Genomic DNA, 18,687 nt, shown 5'->3' on the forward strand with positions numbered 1-18,687 from the left:
TTGAGGGGTTTGACAGTGTAGATATGAAGTTTGTGTTTCCTCCAGCAAGAATGTCTAGATCCAGGAGTCACTGTTTGAAAATAATCAATTCCTCAAATCCATTTGGCATTCAATTAATTAATATTTGACATGCATCTCATCTACATCTAGCTCTGTAATCTTTAATACCCATAGGTGTATGTACTTCAAAACTAACAACCTGCTTAGAGCTCTGACATGCAAGTATTGTATCCACCTCCATTCTCATATTAAGCTTTTTACTGAAGTGTTAATATTAGACAAGACACTTAAAAAAATTCTAATAAAACTTTATTTAAAAAAAATATCCAAATTGCTCACCAAACAGATAAACAAAAAAAAACTTTATTCAAAACATCTGTTTGGGTATTATAAATTATACATTTATTTGTTTATAAACCAAATAACACTGAGGTCTAAAGTCAATGTAAAAAAAAAACCATAAATATTGGTCATACAGCAATCATTCAAAACAAACTCCCCAACATAATTACAGGAGGCAACTTTAACTGGCCTCAAGCCAATGATGAATGGAATGTGAACTCAGCAGGTTGGTGACTCCCAAGAACGGAGGGATAGGTAGAGTGGGGATTTGCAGTTAGGAGTGGATTGGAGCCTGGAGAAAGAGCTAGGTCAGTGTGCTAGCCCTTAGCACACCTGCATTTCTGCCGATGATTATTGTGCCTCTTACTGCTGTACTGAAAATATTGAGCTTAGTGATGATGCCATCTGTGGTTGAACAGCCTACCAAACATTCATTATCTAGGTTCACTCATTGTGACTGGTAACACCAGAACCATACCCAAGTAGGAGACAAAACTTTCATAAGGTATTTCTCTACGCCAATCCTGATTAACAAAACAAAATGTTGGAACCTATTTCTGTTCACTGTGACTGCACGCCATGTCAGTTATTAAACTGCAGCCACAAGAGGGCTGTTTACAAACAATTTAACTCTTCTGAAAAAGTGAGCTTTGTGGGTACTTGCTTTCTAAGTGCCCACAAGAGGGCTGCCCTCTCATTTTGAAGAGTATGTCAAGTGAAATAAAAAGTACATCACTTGAAAAATGTAGGCAGTGTAAAATATTTAAAAAGTTACTTTTTGAAACTGTCACACTCATGGCAACATAACAACTTCAATTCCCATCTTAATCAATTTAATCTTTTCTTTGCAGGTTCCTTTTCCTCAGTGCCTTTAGTCCTTTAATGAGGGTACTGATGGCTTTCTGATGCTTTGTCTGACAGAAAGCAGTGGGTAAAAGGCCAAGGTTTCCCACTTCTCTATTCCTCAACCCATGATCCCATTCCATACAGGCAGGAAGGGAAACCTGCCTAGAACATTGGTAGGCTTGTCAGCTGCAGAGGGCATCACACCAGAGCTTGATCTTATCTTCAATAAGCACCTATACAATGATAGTACAAACAGCATTCACTTTCCTAAACCAGCAACACTGAGTGCAGTTGTGACACTTTGGAAAGCCTCCCTGATCAGAGTCAATAAATTTTGGTACTGATTGGAAATAGTATCTGGGATTTGACCATTCTATATGGTTGAATTCTCAATGGATAGTGTCTTGACACCATCAGAACAGCCTTTGATCTATCCCAACATATAGATGGACCATTTAAAGATAAGCCGTCGGAGAGCAAAACTGCAGATGCTGGAAATCTGAAATAAAAGCAGAGTGCTGGAAACACTCAGCAGGTCTGCACGCATGTGCAGAGAAACAAGCAGAGTTAATGTTTCAGGTCGATGACCTTTCATTGGAAAGGTTACCAACCTGAAATCTGCACCTCTCCCCAAGTGCTGACTAATGTGCTGCATCTTTCCAGCACTCTCTGTTTCTATCATGGAATACTACTATCTGAATTATAAAACTAGCAACCTCTAATAATAAACAGCGAGACACGTATTAAATATTTTCTAGCAAAATGATACCAACCACAAAAATAACTATTTAAAAAAAACTGTCAGCTTACAGGCCTGGGCAGCAGCTCATATTTGAGGTAAGTATTCAATTCCTTATCTTTTAGCTTAAAATAACTTTTGCTGCAAGAAATTAAAGTTTAAAATGGTTTAAATCAGTTACTTTCCTCCCATCTGAGCAGAATGTGCAGTCCAAACACTCTGATATAACAAAGAAATCATCGAGAGAGAAAAGAAAGAGATTAATATTTTAGCAAGTCATCCAGTATGGAATTAAAGATTAATTTTGAGACATTGCAAAGCTGAGGGAGTGACATGACAGACCTATAAAATTTTCAATGTATTCAACACAGTGGTCATAAGGAAGTCTCTACTTCTGAATGAGACTCAGTAGCGGTAAATATGACAACCACAGATAAATCCAATAATTAATGCAGGAGAAACTTCACTACCAGAGAGTGGTGACAATGTAGTAACTGCTACAAAAAAATGATCTCACAGCTTTCACATGAAGTAGCTTGATGCAAAAAAAAATCAAGCAATTAAGAAAAAGCAAGTTAACAACAGTGAAGAAAGGTTATGGGGTTAGATGAAGAGTGGTGGGAGGACACTCTGTTTATATAACAGCTTGGACCTGTTGGCTGAACTAGTCTTTTCTGTGCTGTAAACTATTTAAATAGTACACTGATAAAAGGCCAAGATGAACAAACATTAGGATGAGTAAATACTGGTGTTTTTTTCTCCCCCCACTGGTTGGTTATTCAGCAATGACAGGGGCACAAATTTAAGACAATAAGGAAAAGAATTGCTGTAAAACCTCTGATCCCTAATTACTCACACTTTCCTATCTTTACTCTTCATATGGTGCATTGCTTTAAAATTTACATCTGGTTACCATGGTTAATAAATCTCATTTTTTTCATTATTTCTTTTGAATTGCATCTCAATCTATATTGGAAACATGAAGGTAGGGACTCCGCATGCTGGATTAACACCCATACCGACTCTATTCCTATTACTTGGACCCATTATCACTTTAATGTCAGTACAACTGAGTTCAGGATGTGCTAAATTAGATCAAATTGGGCTATACAGAGCTTCAACTAAGTCTTTCCAATCCAGACGCCAATGTAACTCCACACCCAACCTCCTTAAAAAAAAATTAAAAATTGGAATATAAAGCAAAATCAGATTCAGATTATAATGGCTTGATCTGTACAATAAATTACATGACTACTGACATTGCAATGGTTTGCATTTGAACAGCACGCTACCCTTCACCTGTTGCCAAGGTATCTAATTACCTCAATGGGTATGCACCTGGCATTTGTAACATTAGGTCACTATATATATATATTTATCTGTATATATAGATATATATTTGACCATTTCAAACTGTAAAATATTATAGACAATGTGTCATTACTAGATCAAATACAAAAAATATTTGCATAATTCAGTACACAACCATTACAAACTTTCCAGACATGTACACACCTTGGCATTTTGATCTCCACACCCAACACTCTTGTTCAGTACTTCACATTATTGTGTGTTGCTCAGTCTTTTATTTGAACCAGCATTATGGAGGTCAATTTTAGCACTTCACTGAACTGACCGCTCAGTGCAGATGGGACACAGGTAATCAGGGCCAGAGGTTGGGCTAGTTACAAATTCTTGTTTATTTCCTGGCTTCTGGGTTCCATTCCAGCCTAGAATGATGATGGAAATTCTTCTGTACCTGCTAACTTTTAGGGCTATGCACATAATGTCTGATATTGTCTGATCAGCATTAATTGCCATTAAACTGGTAACCCCAGTAAGAGAGTTAGCAGGGAATTGAAAACTGCTGCATTGATACAGTAGGCAGGGTGGAAGGGACTCTCATCTAAGGATAAGCGATGTGGAGGAGGCCTTGTTCCAAAGTTTGAGGAAGTAACTAAGTATAAATGGATTGGCTTTGATGTAGACTTTTAAGGGTGGAGGAAAGGATATGGGAAGATTGTTATATGATTTAGGATGGAGGTTCCACATAAAGGACTGGAGACTTTGCTACTAATAGTAAACCATGAAGACTGGCAAAACCAAGTCCTGAATCAAAGGACCAAAATTTATGAATTGTAATGTGAGGTTTGAGAAAGACAACGAGGTAGCAAGGGACAAGGCCAGAACCCTGGGGTAAGGAATTTTTAAACAGGTCCAGGATTTTGAATTACAGGCTAGAAGGCTAAGGAACCAGTGGAAAATAACAAGGACAGAGGGTGAATGAGCAGAACATAATCCAATGTTCAATGTGATGACCAAGCACAGAGTTGGGATCTCAGTTTATGAACAGGTCACTGTGTGCATTAACCCTGGGCATGCTTGATGATGACAACTGGTGTCAACTACTGGACAGTGTTCCATTTCCCAGCACCAGAAGTTTTTTAACATTAAAGCAGGCAAAATTATATATTGAGGGTAATTTTAACATAACCTACTCAAGAGAAACAGAGCTGATCAGACTGACAAACTGATTTTACAAGTGCCCAATTTTACTGGATATGCATTAACTTGTCAAGTCACCAACTATGGAAAATGGATGTAAAAAGGGGAATGATTGGATATCTCCTTTAAAAGAGTCAGCACAGGCACAATGGCCTTCTTTGGTGCTGTGTTACAGAAGTGTCACCTTTGCCATGGGTACTTTAGATTAAATTGATTCCTTCTGACTACCTTCACTAAGCGTTCTATCAACACATCTCAGTTGACCACAGCCACTGGACTAATCTCAGCTCAGGTGATTGGGCTCAGGTTTCCAGGTGTAGCCCCTCAGTCACTGATAGAGAGGACAGCATCATGCAGTTATTTCTTTTTCTCATTATTTGAGAATTTAACATTATTCAGGGGGCGGGATGAATCACATATTAGGAGACACTCTGCAACTCAAGCTATCCCTTGATGACATATTGTTGTACTTTTCTGAAAAAAATTATATGTAATTTGAATTTAAAATACAAAACAAAAAAATAGTAGAAAGTGAAAAAAGTTGCAGAGAAAGAAACATCACATACCAAAAGTGCCAATAAAATGGGTTTGGACTGAAATATGAACATAAAATAACAATGAAATAAAAAAAGTTCTGTTTGTAACAGAAGCTTCAAGTGCAACTGAACTAAATGGAAATTCAGTTCCTCTTCTGGTGGGCAAAGGAATGGTTTGGTAAGAGAACCGTATAGTATTTGACAGAAGAAAAATAAATTAAACAATTTTAACTTTGCTTGGAGGATCTTCTCAAGGTCACTAACATTAAAATGTTCTTCAGCAAAATGCCAGAGGGAAGAGACATCTGTGGTTGCTGGTGGGCAGGCCTAATGGTGTAGAAGGAAGGTGAAGAAGGAGAGATGTAAACAACAGAAAAATGTTAGAGCATGTGCAGAGTTTCCATGATCACATGGGTTTCTTCTGGGTGCTCCTGCTTCCTCCCACAGCTCAAAATGCAATGGTAGGTTAATCAGCCAACACGAACATAACACTTTTCAGGTATGAGGAGGAAAGGCTTCCTTAGCAGAAGGTATGATTCAGAGGATGGATAAAGTACAAGTTATGAATCAAATGGAGTTGATGAGCAGATGTGAAAGGGAGCAAGTCGATGGGCTGCAGGGAACTAAAGAGAGGGGAAATGAGACTCATGGGATTACTCCCCTAGGATGTGGCAGGCGCCAGACGGGCTGAATGACCTCCTTCTATGTTGTTAAAAGCTACTGAGAGGACAAGCTGAAACAAGGCAAAGGGAGTAAGCGAGAGGGGAAGGGACTGAAATTTAATAAAGTACCAGACTATAATTAAATACCTGGGATTAACTTCAATGGTTAGATCATCACTGGGCAAGAGAGGCTCAGACCAAGGAGTTATTTGCCACTAGGCCTAAAGAATATGAATGAATGGTCTCCCTATTACCAATAAATCAAATCATTCCTTCTTTTCAATGTTCTCCCTTTCAGTCCATTAAGGTTTTACACATAAGAGCCAACAGCATTGTAATGCAGGTAGGTTCAGGGTTAAAGGGCATGTGAATATCAGTCATTTTACCTCCAGTTCCTGAAAAGATATAATACTTTTCTTCCCATTAATTTCTACGATTGGAACTGCTCAGACTTATCTGAACAGATATTCGGTATGTATGAACTTTGAATTGTCAGTGACAGTCATCATCCTTCTCCCTTAACCTTTCCCACTCTCTCAGACTGCTCAGATTGGCTGCTGGGTGGTCTCTTCTAGGACGGGAAAAGTAGTGCGGTGGTGGATCTAACTGGTGGCAAGGGAAGGGAATTTGAGGGGTTCTTGCAGGTAAGTCCTAATGGTGAAAAACTAAGGTTACGTGAGAGGAACGTTTCCTTGGGGAATGCACCTGATGGGCGTCCGGCACCCATGGGCCTCAGTTCACCATGAATCAATACCTTTGTGAGAAGATAGAGGCAGGGAAACACAAGTTTACAAATGAGTGATAACGAAAGGAGATACCTGCACCCCACTGCCTGCAGGGAGCATGGACTGAAGATATGGCAGAATGTCCTTTATCATTCTCCAATACACTGTGGGCAAAATCCCCAGGTTGAATACCTCATGGCCAATTTTGCATACATTGGTAGTCAGGTCCCTTTCGTAGCAATGCAGAGCAAGGCTTCCACGTCCAGCAGCCAGGAAGGCAAAACTTCAGAAGAAAGAAATTGGAAGGGAACAAACAAAGCCAATGGATGAAAAGGGTAGTAACTGAACTCCGTACAGATGTGGTATGCAATACAAGGGATAGGCTGCACGCTCAATAGTTGTTTGTACCAAATGAGGCAGCTAGTGGGGCATGCCCACTTTCATTTGTGCCCAATAAGCCTGTGTTCCAGCAGAGCTCTTGACACCCGTGACAGGCACCGATCTGTGCGACCAAGGGCTCGAATTGGTGGCTGATCGGTGGAAGGTTTCCACGTCCTGTATCCCCACAAAGCTGGGCAGGCTAACTTTCAGGGATGCACTTTTGCCTGGGGGAAGACAGAGAAAGAGAAAGGCATAAAGATTAATTTCCATTATACAAATCCACACCCAGAACAATTAGAGAGCCTGCTTTTCTATACAGTGGCTTTCTTGACATTAGAGCTTCTCCAAGTATTAAGTATAATTATGGTTGTAACACTGAATAAAAGCAGTTCCAAATTTATGCACAGAATGATCCCTTAAAATTACAAGTAGATAATCTGTTTAAGTGAAGTTGATCGAGCAACTAAGCATCAGTCTAGGATACCCAGGTGAATTCCTGCTTTTGAAGTAAATAATAAAGTGGAGTTTGTTTTTCAAAAATACATCTAAGAGGACAAACGAGGCCTTGATATAAGTGTCATGTGAAAAAGACAACATTGCTTCCAGTTCAGCACTCCCTCAGTAGTGCAGTAATTGTGTCAGCCCAGATTTTGTGTTCAAATCTCTAGAGCAGTCTTGAATCTATAATCTTTTGACTCGGGGGCAAGAATGCTACACTCTTGAGTTATGGCCAACATGAAAACAACACTTTCCAGGTATGGGGAGAAAAGGCTGCCTTAGCAGAAGGTATGATTCAGAGGATGGAATGAGTGCAATGTGTGATTCTTGTCCCTGTCCATCCAGCTGAAGAGGACTTGAAGAGGAAGGTAAAATACCTCCCCCAAACATTACGGAAATCTAGCAATTATTCCAATAGCTGGATGAAACAAATGATTCTTTTATTTGAGATTAGAATAGAAATGAAGGTAATTTAGCATGCCTGTACTTTGCAGGCATTTTGCATGTCACAAATTCAGGCATACATCAATTATGGTTTTCCTCCCTCTAATGTAAACACTACCATAAAGAGGAAAGGTAGTGATGCTTTCAAATTACATACAAAGCCCTGTAACCCAATAGCCATCTCCAGCACAGTTCTGTTGTTCTATTCCATAAGCCCACATAGGGCAACGAGAGCATTGTGGTCAAGGTCAGCTATCCCATTGCCAATCTAGATGGAACGAGAGCCACCATGCATCATTTGTATCAGCTTCATTATGTCTCACAAACATACGAATTAGGAATAGGCCACTCTGCTACTTGAGTTTGATTCACAGTTCTATAAGATCATAGCTCATCCAAGGTTCCCACCTATAATCTCTAGCCCACTTACTTATCAAGAATCTCTCTAACTCTGCCTTAAAAAAAATTCAAAAACTCTCTTCCTCATATGGTGGTGGAAGAGAGTTCCACAGACTCGAGACTCTCAGAAAATTTTTTTTTATCTCATCTGTCTCAAATGACCACTCCCCCTTGCCCCCCAGTTATAGGTTTATCTGCATGAGAAAATATCTTCTCCACATTCACCCTCTCAAGACCCCATAGGACCTTTTGTTTCAATTATGTCATCTCTCACTCTTTTAAAATCCAGTGATAAAAAACAGTGTGTCTAATCTTTCCTTGTAAGACAACTTGTCCTTTCCAGGTATCGTTCTGGAAAACCTGATCTGAATGCCCCCATTACATTTATATATATTTCCTTAAATAGAAAGATCACTACTGTACACAATTCTCCTGGTGAGTTCTCACCAATCCCCTATATATATCCTTACTTTTCTATTTGATTCCCCCAGCAATAAATGATAACATTCTGTTAGCTCTCCTAATTTCTTGCCTACTTCTCTTTTGAAAATAATTCAACTGATCATGCAGATCACTCTGCATCCTGGAGTCCTGTGACTTCTCTCCAATTAGATGTTTTTTTTCCTTGCCAAAATGTACAATTTCACATTTTCCCACATTATACTCTATTTGCCAAATCTTTGCCCATTCATTAACCTACTTATATCACTTTGTAGCCTCATGTCTTCTTCACAACTTATTTAACTACTATGTCACAACAAATTTAACATATACCTTGGTGCCTTCATCCAAGTCATTTACAACATTTGTAAAACATTGAGGACCCAGCATCCCCAATTTTCATTACTCCATCCTTGTCTAATGCACCTCAGTATCCAGAAGTCCAAGCTCTGGAATTCCCTCTCCAAACTTCTCAAGCATATATCGTCCCGACTTGAACTGACTTGACTGGTATTCCCTCATCATTCAAAATTCTGGAGAACTCTATCTTACAGCACTACTGCAGCACCACCCAGACTGCAGCAGCTCAAGAAGGCAGCTCACTACAAAGTTCTCATGTCTCATTAGTGATGGGCAACAAGTGTCAACCTAGATTGTGCCACCCGTAACCCCAGAAAAGTAAAGAAAACATGTACAGTGCCTACTGGAATTTCCAATACATAGTGAAAATATACAGCATCTCAGCTACTCCTGTTGGGAATATCTTCTCTTGAGTAACTAAATACACAATACTTTTGTTTAAATAGGAAAATCCTGGCTTATTAAGTATTCTGCAGGATGAATGTGATAGCCCATTGTTTTCAAACAGCAGGGTTTTGTTCTCCACTTTTTCTTTCTCTGCTCCAGCCGTTAACTCTTTCTATTATGCTGGTTCCACAGCTGTGACAGCTCCTCAGCCAAAAGCCATTTCTCACGTCACACTAAACAGTCAACTTGACTGTGTGTTAGTATTGTACCCTAAGGTGCATCTTCAGGTTTTCACAAAAGATTTAGATATACCTTTGGAATAAGGAGGGAGCAAACTCTACACTACACCAGTACAGTACCTACAGTCAATGGCTGTCATCCAGACTCTAAAGCTTAAAATTAACTGATTCCTAGAAGGAAATATTATCTTGAGCCCAGTGACTGCTTGGGACCATTCAGTACACAGAGCACATTTCACAATTCAGTTTGACAATGGTTGAACTATATATCATCCTTATCCACCTGAGTTATCTAATAATCTCAGCCTTTAAATTTGAAATTTCAATCCCATTTTGCAGTGAAAATGTTCCCAGATTTCCACCACCGTGTGAAATTGCTGCTCGTCATCAGTGCACTGTGCTCTAATTTTAAGGCTGCTATTTTGCATTCTTCCACCAGAGGAAGTAGTTTCTCTTTTATCTTTGTCCTATCAGATTCTTTAATCACCTTAAACATGCTGATTCCATCACCTTGTAATCTTTTAAGTAGAGAAGATTAAATATCTACCCAGGCAACTCGCTTTCAAAATGTAAGTCTTTTAGCTCCCAGAATCATTCAGAGCCCAGATTCTCTTCAGTGCACTGCACAGGACCACATGCAATTTCAACAGATAAGATCTAAATGGAGCTTTTATGCAATTGCAGCGTTGCTTGCACCCTTTGCATTACAGTTTTGAGTTAAGTGCCAAAGTTCTATTAAGATTTGAACTATTTTTTTTAACCTGTCCTCTGGTTTTTAATGACTACTGTATTTGAAACCTTAGAACGTCTCTGCTCCTACACAGTTTCCAGCTTCTGACCATTCAGAAAACACTCTGATCGATTTTCCTTTGGCTGAACCAAGGTGTGTCCATAACGTGCCAGTGGACATAAAATGCCAACCCAGTTTTCAAAGTTCTTACTCTAGTTTTCACTAAAGTGGGCTCCAAACTTCACACACATAAAATGCTGGAGGAACTCAACAGATCAGGCAGCATCCATGGAGGGAAATAAACAGTTGACGTTTCGGGTCGAGACCCTTCATCAGGACTGGAAAGGAAGAGGGTAGAAGCCAGAATAAAAAGGTTGGGGGAAGGGGAAGGAGCACAGGCTGGCAGGTGATAGGTGAATCACCTGGACTCACCTATCACCCACCAGTTTGTGCTCCTTCCCCTCCCCCAACCTTTTTATTCTGGCTTCTGCCCTCTTCCTTTCCAGTCCTGATGAAGGGTCTCGACCTGAAATGTCGACTGTTTATTTCCCTCCTTGAATGCTGCCTGACCTGCTGAGTTCCTCCAGCATTTTGTGAGTGTTGCTCCAGATCTCAGCATCTGCAGAATCCCTTGCGTCTCCAAACTTCACACCTTCTGACTGAGAATGCTGCCGCTGAGCCAAAGATTCACTCCTGATCGTGTGGGTTATTGAACCTTGGAAATATCACAGCTGAGCCTCAACGCACTTTGAACATGCAAGCATACGAGCAAACTCTCCAGCAGGCTGCAAGAGGGGAGAGATGGTCTGTTCTCTAATAAGGAGGAGGAGGAATTCTCAATCTCATCTTACTTCTGCTCCTTCCTAGCCCAAGGGTTACATCACCCCGACCAGCACCTTGGCAGGAAGCAGTGGACTCTGAAATTCAAAGTGGCCACCTCTGCACCCAGACCCTAATTCATGGCCCACCTCCCCAGGTACTGCAGTGGACCCGCGCATTCCTTACCTTTTGTGTGTGGGAGTTGCCAAGTGGTCGGGATGTCGCCAAGCTCTCCTCTCTTTTCCTTTGTGCGCAGTTGACTTCAGGGGACTTGGCTACTTTGGTGGGTTTTGAGCAGGAGGCTGCGTTCTTCCGCTTCCTGCCCTCAGCCCTCACAGGGGGGTTGGCAGTCAGTGACGGGGGCGAGGGGCTGCCAATACCCAGCTTGCGCCCCTCACAGAGGCGGGCGTCCCTTTTGGGATCAAAGTGTTCCACTGCCCTGCTGGTCCCTTTGATGGAGTTCCCTGAATGCCCCAGGATTCCTGCCTGTCCCAGTGATTTGGGGCTGTGGGCAGTGACTCCATTGTTAGCATTGTGTGAAGAGGTATTTGAGTGGGGGGGCCGGGGGACTATTCCGCCAGGAGGAGGGGTGCTAATCCTGCCCAAACTTAGCACGCAGTTCCTCTTGAGTGGAGGGTCCAAAGCAGGCTGCAGCTCGCAGGCGGAGAGTGCTGGCTTCTTTCTCTTGCTCTGTGACGCATCGGTAAGTGGGCGAGAGCCTTGGTGGAATCCGGGCCCCCGCCCGGCCTTGGCCCAGGACATTCTGCTCGAGGAGTGGGGCAGATTCGAGGTGGGGGCCGTCGGGGGGAGCGAGCGGCAGCAGGCGGCAGGCAGGTCCGAGGGTGCTCGCGCTGTGGTGACGGCAGCTGGAGAGGACGCCAGCTTCAGATCTGTGCCCACGAGGGAGGGTGAGGAGGAGGAGGGGGAGGAGGCCACAGGCAGGGCCGACACAGACTGCAGCGAGTGCGTCGAGGAGGCAGGTGGTGGCGGTGCCCTCTGGGAATCCATAGCCGGAGGAATTTTCCTGCATTAAGGGGAAAAAAAATCAAAATGAATCATATTATCCCTCATGTTACAGGCCATCAGTCACAAGGGGGAGAGGTAGGTGGGTGGGAGGGAGTCGGGGAAGAGAAGGGGGGCGCGCTGCTGGAGGGTTTGTGGGTACCTGCACTGCTGGGAGAGTTGGCCCCACACTGCTAGCAATGGGGAGAGGTGGGAGTGAAGGGTCCTATGCTGCTGGGGGTTGGGGAGGGGCAGAGCTGCACTTTCACGATGGGGAGGAAGGTGGGGGGGGGTGTAGGGTGGGAGCTGCATAGGAATAGATGGTCCCTATACTCCCAGGAGGGGTTGTGTGGGGTCGAACTTTTGGAGATGCCATGAAATGCCACAGAATTGGTAACTGGTTTATTATTTTCACATGTATCGACATACAGTGAAAAGCTTTTGTCTGCATGCCAACAAGACAGATCATTCCATACAAAAGTACATCGATATAGTACGAAAGATAAATAGAATGCAGAATATATGGTGTTACAGTTACCGAGAAAGTGCAGTGCAGGCAAATAGATAGATCAAGAGTTCATCTTTATCAGACAAGAGGTCTGTTCAATAGTCTTGCAACAGCAGGACAGATGCTGTTCTTGAGCCTGGTGGTGCGAGTTCTCAAGCTTTTGTATCTTATGTACAAGGAATCTGGAATCCTTCTCTTAGGTTAATTAAAAGTGTTACAATTAAGATTGACAGATTTTTGTGGGATAGGTTATTAAATGTTATGGAATCTCAGCAAGCAGATCAGATCAAGATCAGCCATAATCCAGCTAAAAGATGGTGCAGAACTCAAGGGGCTGAGTGGCCTCTTATTTGGATATTGATTTCACACAGCTTTCTCCACTTAGAATCAAAAAGCAAAAGACTGCAGATGCTAGAAATCTGAAAAAAGAACAGAAAATACTTGGATTACTCGACAGGCCAACACCTAGCAACTATCAAGGACATGTAACACTGAAGATCAGTGCTCCGCTGGTCTCTATTTTCAACAAGTGCTCAGGTCGTCCGGCTTAGACCAATGAGGACCAATTGGCCCACTCATTCCTTGTGAATGAATATCTGTCCATTATCAGATGCTTTCCTCCAACAATCCATGGGCTTTTAAAACCCTTGGATCAAGCCACAGATATTTCCTGCATCAGTTTAACTTCTCTCACTGATGTTTTTGAACTGTGGAGTGCAGCGCAGTGTACTCCACCCTTTTTACCACAAATACCTCAGTAACAATCAACAGTGGGCACAAGAAAGAGAACGTACTGACCTCCACATCTGAGAGTTTAGGTGCCTTTCCACCATGGAGTTAAGGGCCATTCGGAATCGATCCAACCTCCTGTTGAAGACGTAATAACCTCGGCTAATCATTCGGCTTCCGAAAGTGCAAAACTGGAAAGAAGAAAAATTGGATCGGGTGAAGGAGGGATCGGTTCAAGAACAGTCTTCGTACAGCAGCAGTTCCTCATCATGTGGACCAGTAATATTGGGAAAAGGCCAATTCATGCTCAACAGCTAAATCATAGCTACAATTTACAGAATTTACAAAGAATTTCATTAGATTCAGGCCTTGGGATATTGTCATGAAGTGCATTAAATGTACTAGTAATTTAGAATTCTTCCCTTGGATTAGTTAAAAGTATTACAATTAAGACCAACAGATTTTGGAGGAAACAGTATTAAAAAGTAAGGAATCTCGGTAAGCAGATCAGATCAATATCAGCCATAATCTGGATAAAAAATGGAACAGAACGAGGGGCTGAGTGTCCTCCTATTTTGACATTTGGTTCACACAGTTTTCCTCATTTGTAAATGAAAAATAAAATGCTGCAGATACTGGAAATCTGAAATAAAAATAGAACATGCTAGGGATGCTCAACAGGTCAGGTAGCACCTGTAGAGAGAGGGAAACAGTGTTAATGTTTCAAGTTGATGACCTTTTATTAGAACAGGAAAAGTGAGAAGACACTAAAACATGCTTGTCTCTCACATTTTCACTTTTAATGAAGGACCATCTCCCTGAAACATTAACTCTGTTTCTTTCTCTCCACAGATATTGCCTGATCTGTTGAGTATTCCCAGCCATAAGACACTGGAACAAAATTAGGCCATTCAGCCCAACGAGTCTGCTCTGCCATTCAATCATGGCTGATTTTTTTTCAACCCCATTCTCCCACCTTCTCCCCATAACCCTCAACTCCCTTACCAATCAAGAACCTATCAATCTCTGCCTTAAATACACCCAGTGACCTGGCCTCCACAGCCTTCTGTGGCAATGAATTCCACAGATTCATCACCCTTTGGGTGAAGAAATGCCTCCTCATCTCAGTTTTAAAGGAATGTCCCTTTATTCTGAGGCTGTGCTCTCAGATCCTACACTCTCCTACTAGTGGAAACATCCTCTCCATGTCCACTCTACCCCTTTCTTTTTCTTTCTTTGCTGGTACCCAACTGCACAGCACATTGCTGCTAAATCCAGGATCCACAGTTACCTTCTGTGCCTAGCAGAACCATCGAAATGTACAGTGTAGGGGGCCACTTCAGGCCATCTGTCCATGCTGGGTGAAAATGGACTGTAGATTGGTCCCACTTCCCAAATCTTTAGATCTAAACCCGTTTAATTACCAGACAAATGCCATTGAGCAGGAAATTCAATAGAATGTGTCATCCTCCTTTCCCTGAACACACCTGTATGCTTTATGGGGGCTGATGGACAGGGATTTAAAGCAGAAATATGGCTGATTACATCCTCCCTAAGTCTTGGGATCTTAGGCCAAAGGAAGTATCCCTACATCTGGCTGTGAATAGAGGCTCACAGAATTCCCTGACCTTTAGTGATGCTGCACATTGCAGGTCAGGGAGGATGGGTGGCACATCCCTCCTTGTTGAAGACATCAAAGCACTTCAGAGTCAGAGGGATGCAGCAAGAAAGCAGGCTCTCCAGTCCACTGAGTCCACACCAACCATTAGGCACCCACTTTCACCAATCCTGCACTAATGCCATTTTATTCTCCCCACATTCCCATCAATTCCATCCAGATTCTAACATCCACCTGCACATTAGGGGCAATTTTCAGTGGCCAATTTAACCTACTAACCCAGGATATGGGAGGAAAGCAGCGCACCCGGAGGAAACCCACGCAGTCACAGGGAGACCGTGTAAACTCCACACAGATGGTGCCTGAGGTCAGGATCAAACCCAGGTCACTGGAGCTGAGGCAGAATCTCCACCAGCTACACCAATGAGCTGCCTGATCGTGGGCATGCAACATTGTCAGAGATGCAGTCTATCAAACCTAGACATTAAAACAAGGGTCTGTCTACCTCCTAAGTCTACATAAAATATTCCATGCTGTAAATTTTGAAGAGTGGAGGAACTTTCCTGATACCCTGGACAAATTTATTCCACAATCAACATTACTAACTTGCATTATCTGATCATTATCACATCACTGGGAGAGGCTGTTGTGTGCAACTTGGCCACAACATTTCTTATGTCACAAGAATGGTCACCCTTCTAAATACTTCACAAGCTGCCAAGTGAATTGAGGTGCCCAAGGTCATTGGAAGCACTGGATAATGGATGTTCTTTTTTCCATCTTAAACAGAGAGAAATTGATTTCATTGGCAGTAAGGTTGGTAATCAGGAGACACATTTAGGGCAACTATTAAAAGAACAAGAGGGAAGATGAAGATAATTTCTTTCACAGTGAGGTGTTAGGGTCTGGAATGTATTGCCTGATGGGATGGTGGAAGTAGATCCAATTACAATGTTCAAACTGGAAATGGGTAAGTAATTTGCCATGGAAGACTGCCAAGGTTAAGGGGGAAGGGCAAAAAACCAATCATTTTGCACGAACCGCTTTCAGTGCTGGTAGAAAGGTCCTCAGAAAGCAAATAAAAATGTTTGCCTGAAACACTAAATAATGTAGCAAGGTTACAAACACTTCTCAGCCCATCTGCTCTGCAGAGGATTCAGTTTAAACCATCAATGCTCCTGGTAAGACAAGTGTGAAGTGGAGAGAGAGGGGCTGGGCTGCAATAGAACGTACTGCCAGTGGCTTTGGATGCAATCGTGAATAGTGACAGTCTGGCTTGTCCAATTCCTCAGTCATCTCCCCGTCACTCTCTTCGCTTGACAGCCGGCTGTTTATCTCGAGTCTGAAGAGAGGGTAGGGGAGCTCAGGGTGTGGAGCGGGATCAGCTGGGGATCTCTCAGTGTCAGTCAATTCACTTTCCAAAGAAACCCTGTGAAAAGGAAGAAAGTAAATTCAGATGGCAGCGAGACCTCAGAAGTGCAGCAGTCCCCTGAATGAAGCCCAAATTCACAGCCCCTTCAGCTGAAAAGGAGAGGAATCATTTGGATTTATATACTGATGACGGCTATGGTTACTGAGTAAGTATCCATGTTGATGAAATTTAGGCACACCAATCCTGAGAAAGAAGCATTTTGAATGTTAGTATTCTAGTTTGGCAACAAACACATCCTGGGCAGGTTCAGCCTGGGTCAGGAACAGAGTGAAATTTGCTCAATACTGCCTCATGAAATATTCCTGGAAAAGATACTCTCCCCCTTAGTAAACCCTCTCTCCAATATCTTATGTTAACTGATATCATTCAGTAACCTCCACCAAACAACCCACCCCCAACCTTTGTATGATGTTAATCTAGTTCATTCACATAGTCAATAATCTCTGCCCACCACCCATCCAGTGCCTTGTGTTCCTAGCTGTACATATACTGTTCTTAATCCAGTTTCCCCATCACCCTCGTTATGCAGTGACTCCTCTTAGCCCAGTCGTCATCAGACACCATTAACACAACGCAGATACCTAGTGAAGCTCATCAGACAGAACATAATCACTTGTACAGTAAATGAAGGTTTCAACGTTGCAGATTAAAAATACTTTACACTTTGTGCAAAGATGCATTTTTCCAGAATGCAGTACATGATTCACACAATTTAGTATTGAAATACCATAAATCATGACAGTAGTAGATTTCTAATATGTGCAATGTGCTACAAGCAATCAAGGTGCATGTGCACCATCTGCTGGTAGACTTGAGCACAACAAGGACACTGCAGGCAATTATCACAGTACTGTTGTCCACGCCAGTTTACTTGTAATGTTTTATTTTTAGAAACTAGTTACTATCCTTGTCTGATGTGTTACAGATAAACCACATAAAACTCTAGTTTACAAAAGCAATAAGTTAATTCATAGATAGTCTAATTGCACCAGGGAAGTCACCTGCCATTCTCACCTACTCAGCTCTTTCCTCTGTTCAGTCAAATCTGGGTTAGATGACAGGAGGAGGCTCATGAGAGATAAACACCAACACAGACCAGTTGGCCTAAATGACTTGTGCTGCAAATTCTACGTAATGTGAAGATGAAACTAAGGAAGCACGAAACTTTCAATTTTCAGGCCATCGTCAATCAAAGAGTCATAGAACAATACAGCACGGATACAGGCTCTTCGGCCCAGTGAGTGCATGCTGACCATGGGACCCAGCCATCTAGTCCCTATTTCCTGCATTTGGCCCATATCCCTCCAAGCTCCACAGCTCCAAGTACCTATCCAAGTGGCTCTTAAATTATACGATTGTACCTGCCTCAACCACTTCCTCTGGCAGCTCATTTCATATACTCACCACCCTCAGGGTGAAAAAGTTGCCCCTCAGATCCCTTTTAAATCTTTCCCCTCTCACCCTAAACCTATGCCTCCTTGTTTTGGACTCCGCTACCCTGGGGAAAAGACTGTTACCATTAACCTTATCTATGCCTCTCATAATTTTAAACACTTCTATAAGGTCACCGCTCATTCTCTACATTCCAAGGAATTAAGACCTAGCCTGGCCAACCTCTCCTTATAACTTGGGTCTTCTAGTCCTGGCAACATCCTTGTAAATCTTCTCTGTACTCTTTCCAGTTTAACCACATCTTTTCTATAATAGGGCAACCAAAACTGTACACAGTATTCCAAGTGCGTCCTCACTGACAACTTATACAACTGCAACATAATGTCCCAACTCCTACACTTAATGCCCAGACTAATGAAGGCTAGCATGCTAAACGCCTTTTTCACCACCCTCTCTACCAGTGATGTTGCTTTCAATGAGCTAAGCACTTGTCCTCCTCAGTCCCTCTGTTCCATTACCCTCCCTAGTGCCCTACCATTAATATTACAAGTCCTACACTGGTTTAATTTTCCAAAATGCATCATCCCCCACTTATCTGTATTGAAATCCATTTGCCAGTCCTTGGCCCACTTCCCTAACTGATCACGATTCCATCCCACCCCCCCCCCCGCCCCGCCACCCCCCCCCCCCCCACACACACACAATCTACAATAACCTTCTTCACTATCAACAAAACCTCCTAATTTTGTGTCATCCGCAAACTTACTGATCAAGCCTTGTGCACTCGCATCAAAATCATTTATATAATTAACGAATAACAAGGGTCCCAACGCTGAACCCTGCAGCACACCACTAGTCAGTCACCGGCCTCCATTCCAAGAAACAACCTTCAACCACCTGCTTCCTACCTCTGAGCCAATTTTGAATCCACCTAACTAGCTCTCCCTGGATTC

The 18,687-nt window shown here is 42.4% G+C and overlaps 1 protein-coding gene across 2 annotated transcripts in view; it reads right to left on the bottom strand.

Annotated features, from left to right (window-relative positions):
- Positions 1–401: 401 nt before the first annotated feature.
- LOC127580993 (ataxin-7-like protein 1) overlaps positions 402–18,687 on the bottom strand; it is a 44,311-nt gene continuing 26,025 nt past the window's right edge. For both annotated transcript variants that reach the window (XM_052035034.1, XM_052035033.1), the window contains exons 8-11: positions 16,144–16,339; positions 13,362–13,483; positions 11,240–12,077; positions 402–6,960 (exon numbers count right to left, since the gene is read on the bottom strand). In XM_052035034.1, coding sequence (XP_051890994.1) covers positions 6,943–6,960; positions 11,240–12,077; positions 13,362–13,483; positions 16,144–16,339 — 1,174 coding nt within the window. In that variant the 3' untranslated portion in view covers positions 402–6,942. The remainder of the gene's footprint in view (positions 6,961–11,239; positions 12,078–13,361; positions 13,484–16,143; positions 16,340–18,687) is intronic.

Source organism: Pristis pectinata, chromosome 20 (genome assembly GCF_009764475.1).
Source record: "Pristis pectinata isolate sPriPec2 chromosome 20, sPriPec2.1.pri, whole genome shotgun sequence".
NCBI lineage: Eukaryota > Metazoa > Chordata > Chondrichthyes > Rhinopristiformes > Pristidae > Pristis > Pristis pectinata.